This window comes from Chiloscyllium plagiosum, chromosome 9 (assembly GCF_004010195.1).
Source record: "Chiloscyllium plagiosum isolate BGI_BamShark_2017 chromosome 9, ASM401019v2, whole genome shotgun sequence".
Classification (NCBI taxonomy): Eukaryota; Metazoa; Chordata; class Chondrichthyes; order Orectolobiformes; family Hemiscylliidae; genus Chiloscyllium; species Chiloscyllium plagiosum.
The window spans coordinates 15,827,155-15,836,120 of record NC_057718.1 but is presented as its reverse complement, the minus strand read 5'-3'; the positions used below and the strand labels follow the sequence as shown (position 1 = coordinate 15,836,120).

Here is an 8,966-nt window from a genome sequence, read left to right as displayed (position 1 = left end):
AGGTCCTTTCATGTCCCCTCCTTGCTGCTCTTCGCTCTCTCTTCAGGTCCTTCCTGGCTACCTTATAACTCTCAATCTCCCCAATTGAACCTTCACGCCTCATCTTTACATATGCCGCCCTCTTCCATTTAACAAGGGATTCCAATTCCTTATTAAACCACGGCTCCCTCACACGACCCTTTCCTCCCTGCCTGGTTGGTATATACTTATCAAGGACACTCAATAGTTGCTCCTTGAACAAGCTCCACATATCAATTACACCCTTGCCTTGTAGCTTACTTTTCCAGGCCACACATGCATCATGCCTCACAGCATCATAATTTCCCTGCCCCCATCTATAACTCTTGCCCTGTAGTGCACACTTATCCCTCTCCATCACTAGAGTAAAAGTCACCGAATTGTGGTCACTGTCCCCAAAGTGCTCACCTACCTCTAATTCTAACACCTGGCCTGGTTCATTACCCAGAACCAAATCCAGTATGGCCTCACCTCTTGTTGGCCTATCTACATATTGTGTCAGGAAACCCTCCTGCACACATTGGACAAACACTGACCCATCTCACGAACTTGAGCTATAGCTTTCCCAATTAATATCTTATCCATCTCTCTCCACAGATGCCGCCTATCTTGAGTATTCCCAGCATTTTCTCTTTTTTAATTCGGATTCCCAGCATCAACAGCTGTTGCATCAGAAAGCGAAAAGTTTGAGATGAATTTTTCAGCACGAGATCCTTCATCAGACCTCAGTCACAAACCTAATCTGAAGTGATCAGATTTACTGTAGTTAAATTCAGCAAGCATCAAGTCATTTCCATGAAGTGACTGCAAAGTTGTAAGAGGAATTTTAATATTTGAATCTCCTTATAGAGTACAATATACATCCTCGAATTCAAGGACCACTAGTAAAAATAATCAGAGACATAGAGGGTCATTGCAGAATTTATTTTCTGAGGATAAGTTTACCAGCCCACCTGGAGTTTCAATAGTTATGTGTTTAAAAAGTCAAGAGTTGCATAATTTACAAAGTAAAACACTTACAGCCTGTACACATACAAATTAATCATCCATGCACAATATACATGAATCCTCTCTGTAATTGTGCCCTCTCCAACCCCAAGAAAATATCTTGCACACCAGCCACATTATGAATTTACAGTACAACAAAGTGACTGACATTCTTTTAAAGAAAAATTCTGTAGGCAGAAACATAGGAAAACAGAATCTTTAGAGAATAGTTAAAGTAGCAAATAAACTGTGCAAATTTGCATTCATCTCTGGTGTAAATATGACAAATCAATTAGAAGTCTCCCAATTATCTTCACGGAAGTACACTGACAAGTGCTGGGTTTCACTGGATGAAGTTTAACTGAATTGAAAATGCTCCACAGGCTGGAAGAAGCCAATGAACCATTACTTGAAGGTCCAGTATTTTTACCTTGAAGGATACCAGTTTGTTCAATGCTAGAAGAGTAGCGATATGTACTCAGCCCAATGTTATGAACAAGTACTGAAATGTTCTACTGTGAGACTGCCAGTGCTCGGAGAGGTTAAACTTTTATGTAATTTTTAAAACTATACAAAATAAGCCTATTAAGACATGAAATAGTCTACTTGATTTTGAACAAATAATTTTTAAAAAGGACCAGAAAATATTCAATAAAAATATAAAAAGCTATGGGGAATTAGACTAAGTGGCCAACTCCTTCAAAAAGCTGGTTGTAAAATTCTACCAATTGTAACAATTCTAAGCTGTTGTAGGTCAACAGTAAACTCTGAGCAAAAAGAGTTAATGACCCAAAATGGACAACAGCATAAGGCTGGAAAGCAAATCAGTTATAGACTGTAGGGAAAAAAAAGGCCCACATTAATTTGGGACTCTCCTGAAGCATTCAAATATTCAACATTTATGAGGGATTTGTCCATGCAAAAGGGGATCATATTTCAGAAATGATTAATAATAAAATTTTAAGTGAGGCAACAATATTGAATTGTCAACTATTTCTTTTCTCTAGCTCTTGGTTAAACTCTGCATTGAATTTCAAATCACGTTTCCACTCTCCTTTTATTTCACTTTCCCATGTGAGTTTAAAAACACCAAGATTTACAGCTCAGAAATTGGTCACTGTCAGCATATAGAGTTTCTCATCACCACATAATAGGACTTAGACATCAGAAAGACTCCAACCAATAGGGGATGAAAGTTGCTGAGTGATTACTGTATAGGACATAGTAGGCAGACCATCATTTGAGGTGAAATCTCTCCACAGATACATCTCTCTTGTATCTTTAGAAATAGCTCCACCACTTCAACCCTTTTTAAATCTTGAAACTTCTGATACATTGTTGTTGTTAAAATTTTAAGTAACAGTAGTATTGTTACAGGTAATCAACTGTTAAAACAGTTTATGCTGCATCTATTAATCCCTTTATAGAAAATCATTCTTCACACTGTTTGACAGAATCTGTCATAGCTGCTGGTGTCAGCAACATAATAAACAAAATTCAGTTGAACCTCCCATGGATGACACAGATAACCTCAATTTAATATATATTATGTAAATCCTCCCTGGTTAGTATTATACAGTGGTGAGGGGGAGGCTCAGTTACCTTTGTGGAGAAATAAAGTTTGATGGAATAAATTTCATTTTTAATAACTACTAGAATATGAGCATCAGCAAAAATCTGACAAACAAATTATCAATCTTCTGCTCACATGTATTGATGTTCCAATACACAATTGCATGGGCTGCCTATAATGCGAAAATTATTGCAATTTGTGTTACACGTAACAAAATATTTGCACCATTACCCACTGCAAAAGGTCAAAGGTCTTGCCCCGTCAATAGAGCAACTATAGCACATAGGAAAGGAAAGTCAGTCCGCCTCACTGAGAAACCAGAACCACATTCTTAAAGAGTATAAGGAATAATCTTTCATTTTATTTTATTCACCTATGTCATCAATCTTTTTTTAAAAAAATCAGCAATTTTGGCTAGATCTTAAAAAACCCAATATACATCTAAAAATCAAAGAAGTGTCAGTAGGTTATACTGAAGCTCAACGGTGTCAGAGCAATGAAATCTTAATACTTATTAACAGCAGCTTACTAAACCATCCCTGAATAAAATGAAGAGTGTACATTTTCTGAACGTTGAACAGAATTTCAACAAGTCATTTTTTTTTTAAATGAACTCCCACATTCTTCCCCCATCCAAACACAGAGCTTGTGCATCCCTATATTTCTGTCAGATAAAAAGAATACTAATTTTGGTATTTGAAGATGCAACATTTCCCAAGATCAACTTGAAGTTAACTCTGGGGCTCTTCTTGGCAACACCAATTCTAAAATAGCTGAATCATCGATTCTCTTGACTTGCCAATCCCAATCCATTTAACTGCAAACACAAGAAGATAAGAGATCTCATTAGCTCTGCTCAAATAACACATTGTAACATAGATGAACCTGAAGGGAAAATAAGTTGAAAAAATGTCAGTGGAACAGCAACTTTCAAAAACTCATGTCTTTACGATCAATAAAACTCTTTGCAAAAGTGCATGGAATAGGAAATGTCGTAACAATCTTCCAACATGTGTAATTACCCAATAACAAAAGGGAAAGAATAAGAGTTGCCTAGAAGTGACCCCATGCCTAGAATAAATGTTGGTTTTGCCACAGACCACTGTGAAGTATGTCAGTTACAGTATTAATATATGTCACAAGAGTGTCAGGATCCTCTCCTCTCAATGCTAACTATTCAGCAATAGCCACTCTAACACATATGCATGGGGTGCATATGGGGTTTGTATGGGGTGAAAGGAGACCACCATAATTACACATTTTCTAACCCAAGTTCTGTTGCTGTGCAAATACATCAGTAAAAGCTGAACTGTTGTGGAATCACAGACAATCTTTGTTTTGGTTTTTGGCATGAAGATGGAAGAGAAATAGATATACAAAATGTCAGCAACCATACTGGCTTTACTTGACAATCAAAGACGTTTTTTAAAAAATGCTCCAATATCTCTATTGACATCTGGTTGGGATTGTATCAGAGAGCGCCAAAGAGCACATACTAGTGTAGAGTCTGCTGGAAGGCATAGGACAGTGATCTAACCTCTCAGCAAACCCACTATACTTCCAATCAGCATAGCAGCCATCACTTCTACATTAAGTCCCTTCCAGACTCAGGAACAGACAGTCCCACTTAGGCTGTTTTTCCTATTGTCATTTTCACGGTGAAGAACTTTAAGGCAAAGAGGAAGCTCATGCAGACTGGCCCAACTCAACTGGTAACGTTTTACCAGTCTTCTGCTGGAATCATGGTAGGGGATTGGAGTAGTTCCCTCCCCACGTTTCAGCCCAATGTTAGAGACAAAGGTGCTAGCATGGATAGAAGTTTGGCTATCTGGCAGAAAGCAGAGAGTGGGGATAAAAGGGTTTGTCTCAGGATGGCAGCCAGTGACAAGTGGTGTTCTGCAAGGCTCAGTGTTGGGACCATAACTTTTCACTTTGTATACTAATGATCTAGATGAAGGAACTAATAGCATTCTGGCTAAGTTTGCAGATGATACAAAGGTAGGTAGAGGAACAGGTAGCGTTGAGGAGGCAGGGAGGCTGTAGAAGGATATGGACAGGTGGGGAGAGTGGGCAAAGAAGTGGCAGATGGAGTACAACATGGAAAAGTGTGACGTCATGCACTTCAGTAGGAAGAAGAGAGGCATAGACTATATTCTAAATGGGGAGAAAATTCAGAAGTCTGAAGTGCAAAGAGACTTAGAAGTTCTAGTCCATAATTCTCTCAAGGGAAACTTACAGGTTGAGTCAGTAGTTAGGAAGACAAGTGCAATGATGGCATTTATTTTGAAAGGACTTGAATGTAAAAGCAGGAATGTACCACTAAGGGTCTGCTCAGACCACATTTGGAGTATTGCGTGCAGTTTTGGGCCCCATTTCTCAGGAAGGATGCACTGGCCCTGGAGTGTATTCAGAGGAGGTTCACTAGAATGGTCCCAGGAATGAAAAGCTTAACATATGAGGAACATTTGAGGATGTTGGGTCTATACTCGATGATGTTTAGAAGGAGGAGGGGGAATCTAATTTAAACATACAGAATACGGAATGGCCTGGACGGAGAGGATGTCGGGAAGATGCTTCCATTTTTAGGAGAGACTTGAATCTGAGGGCACAGTCCTAGAGTAAAGGGATGACCCTTTAGAATGGAGATAAGGAGAAACATCTTCAACCAAACAGTGGTGAATCTATGGAGTTTATTGCCACAGAAGGCTGTGGAGGCCAGGTCATTGAGTATATTTAAGACTGAAATAGATAAGTTCTTGAGTATTGAGGGGATCAAGGGATATTGAGAGAAAACAGGAGGATGGGGTTGAGAAACTTATCAGCCATGATTGAACGGTGGAACAGACTGAGTAGGTTGAATGGCCTAATTTCTGCTCCTATGTCTTGTGGTCTTATAAGTTCAAGACAGTTCAGTATAATGGATGAAAGCTATTACTATGAATGATAATCTCAGGGCTCTTGTCGTGCAGTGTGTTCCTACCTGTAGGCCGGACGACCTGGGTTCAAGGCCTACATGGTCCAGAGGTGTGTCATAACATGCCTGAACAGACTGATTAAAAAACATCTTTAAATACATCTCATGCATCTAGGTATTAAATAGACCAGAACAGTCCAGGTTCAAGACCCACCTCAGGTGTGATGAGCATGAGTTATGCCATAGCACACTCAAACTGAGTGATTCAAAGAAAAGGCCTCAAGTTAAAATTCTTGGAAGAAACTTCTGGCTACCTTGCATTTTTCAGTAACTTGAGAAATGTGACATTTGGTGACTAATACTTACCTGGCACACCAAGATGTCCTTCAACGAACCGGACATAGTTCTGTGCATTTGTGGGCAGATCTTCAAATGTTCTTGATTGTGCTGTGTTGGTGTTCCAGCCAGGTAGAGACACGTATTGAACTTCCACCTTGTTCAAGACCTCTTGGTTAGCTGGGAAACAATGGACACGTTGCCATTTTAATTATGTCAAAACAAACTTACAAGTTATTATGATTAAAAAAAGTTCTTAACATTCTAGTAATTTATGGACTATTCCAACTTGCATACTTGGATCTTGGTCATACTGAAAATAACAGTCAGCTTGAGACTAAATACAGTGCAGTTTGGTCAAAATGCTTCATGCGCCAGCGTTCTTTGTGAAGAATCTTGCTTTTACTCAGAATGTCCTGAAGATGACATGCTGGAGCTCGGGTACCAACAACCAAACACCAATTGCAAATTACACTAATGCAGCAGGTTCCAAAGCGCATTTATGCCTCAGCTGATCTGCTGAAAACCTTATCCACATCTTTGACCTCTCTAGACACCATTGTTTCAATGTTTTCCTCGCTAGCAAATAATAAGCAAATCTCTACTGCATCACCCTAATTACATGACCAAACCATGGTTATTTATCACAGTGGATAATTTCATTTGACACCTTATCGGCAGCAAGTGAGAACTGCAAATGCTGGAGATCAGAGTTGAGGATGTGATGCTGGAAAAGTCCAGCAGGTCAGGATACTGCCTGACCTGCTGTGCTTTTCCAGCTCCACACTCTCAACAGCCTTATCGGTGGCGAAGACCACATATTGCAGGTCTCACTCAGTGCAATACTAGTCTAAAATCTGCACTTGAGTGCGATCACTGCCTGAAAGGATAGGGAAAGTAGATTTAATAGTAACTAATAGTAACTTGCAAATGGAAAGTGGATAAATACTTGGGAAGACATAAAATATTTGCAGAGCTAAAGTAAAGGAGAAAAGTGGGATTAATTGTATAGTTCGATAAAAGAGCTGGCACAGAAACAATCGGCCAAATGCCCGCTGGTCTATTCCGGCAACTGGTGAGATAGTATTTTAACAGTAAATTTTGATCTAAAGTCTATTTATTTTCTTCAATTTAGAAACTTCTTAGAGTAATTGTTGGTTAGTTATTTTTTATTCCAGCTTTAAAACAAGGCTATAAAGGGTGTCTGAGGGGAGAGGTTTAAACAAGTTTCCAGAAGCTTGAATGTGTTTCTGTCTAAATGAAGCTCAAAAGGAGGCCTCCTTCCGTGCTGTTGTGGTGTTCACAAGGAGCTGGTTTACGTACAGAGTTTAAAGTGGAAGCTTGAAACGTGAGTTTGGTGAAAGGGGTAAGGGGTGCTCCTTTGTTTTTCAACCCTTTTCACTTTCCAGCAATTGACTCCTAATTTGGTATAGGTGAAGAAGCTGATTATTAGCAAGTAACTGGAAGAATGTTCTATTTGCTCGAATTGTAATAAGTAATTTTAATGTTATGGTGGCAGGTCAGCTTGGCTAAGAAAAATGCACATTCTGCAGAATGTGGCAAGTTTTTGTGGATGCACAATGTGTCTTAGATGAACATGTTTATATGTAGTGTCATCAGCAATAGGAGTCTGAGCTCCAGATTTCACAACTCGAGTGCAACGTGAGTCACTGTTGAGCATCTAGAAGATAGAGAACCTCATGGATAGTGTGCTTAGAGATGATGTCACAGCACAGGCTTGGAACTTACAGACAGGGGGTCAATGAATGGCCCACCAATCAATCCAAGAAAACTAGGTATGCAATGCAGGAGTCTGCATCTAGCTTGTTCATTGACTTTCCATTTTGGATACTGGTGAGGTCAATTGTTCCTCCAAGCAGTGCAGCCACAGTCAAATCTATGACACTTTATAGAGGTTTAGAAAATAATGAGAAGCATGGATAGGATGAATAGATGTGGTCTTTTACCCCTCCGGGCAGGGGAGTCCAAAACTAGAGGGCATAGGTTGAAACTGAGAGGGGTAAGTTTAAAAAGGACCTGTAGGGCAACTTTGTCACAGAGGCTAGTGGGTGTATGGAACAAACTGCCAGAGGTAGTGGTGGAGGTGGGTACAACTACAATATTTAAAAGGCGCCTGGTTGGTATATGAATAGGAAGGGTTTAGAGGGATATGGGCCAAATGCTGACAAATGGGATTAGGTCAGATTGGGATGTCCAGTCAGCACAGACCAGTTGGACCGAAGAATCTGTTACCATGCTGCATGACGCTATGACATGATGGGTGACTCATCTGTACATGAGTTGAGGAAGAAACGTAGAAGAGCCACAGTGATCCATAGTCAAGGGATGAGACAAGTGTTTCTGCAGCAGTAAACATGACTCCAGGATAGTGCTGTCTCCAAAGTAACAGGGTCACGGATATCTTGGAGCAGCTGCAAGAAATCTTTCTGGAGGAGGGTGAATAATCAAAGATCATGAGGTTAAAAACAATGACTGCAGATGCTGGAAACCAGATTCTAGATTAGTGGTGCTGGAAGAACACAGCAGTTCAGGCAGCATCCCGAGGAGCAGCGAAATCGACGTTTTGGGCAAAAGCCCTTCATCAGGAATAAAGGCAGAGAGCCTGAAGCGTGGAGAGATACGTTAGAGGAGGAGGGGTGGGGAGAAAGTAGCATAGAGTACAATAGGTGAGTGGGGGAGGGGATGAAGGTGATAGGTCAGGGAGGAGAAGGTGGAGTGGATAGGTGGAAAAGGAGATAGGCAGGTAGGACAAGTCCGGACAAGTCCTGTCTACCCCCCTCCCCCACTCCAACCCCTCACCCTCACAACGCGCAGCCCTCCAATCCCAACCTCACCATCAAGCCAGCGGATAAAGGGGACGCAGTGGTAGTCTGGCGCACTGACCTCTACACCGCTGAAGCCAAACGCCAACTCAAGGACACCTCTTCCTACCGCCCCCTCGACCATGACCCCACCCCCTCCAATCACCAAACCATCATCTCCCAGACCATACAGAACCTCATCACCTCAGGAGATCTCCCACCCACAGCTTACAACCTCAGAGTCCGGGAACCCCGCACTGCGCGGTTCTACCTCCTTCCCAAGATCCACAAGCCTGACCACCCTGGCCGACCCATT

The 8,966-nt window shown here is 41.0% G+C and overlaps 1 protein-coding gene across 1 annotated transcript in view; it reads right to left on the bottom strand.

Annotated features, from left to right (window-relative positions):
* Window positions 1–921: 921 nt before the first annotated feature.
* Window positions 922–8,966, bottom strand: part of LOC122552654 (adenylosuccinate synthetase isozyme 2-like) — a 33,430-nt gene continuing 25,385 nt past the window's right edge. Inside the window, exons 8-9 of the mRNA XM_043695446.1 lie at window positions 5,859–6,008; window positions 922–3,395 (exon numbers count right to left, since the gene is read on the bottom strand). Of these exons, the coding sequence (XP_043551381.1) occupies window positions 3,343–3,395; window positions 5,859–6,008 (203 nt within the window). The 3' untranslated portion in view covers window positions 922–3,342. The remainder of the gene's footprint in view (window positions 3,396–5,858; window positions 6,009–8,966) is intronic.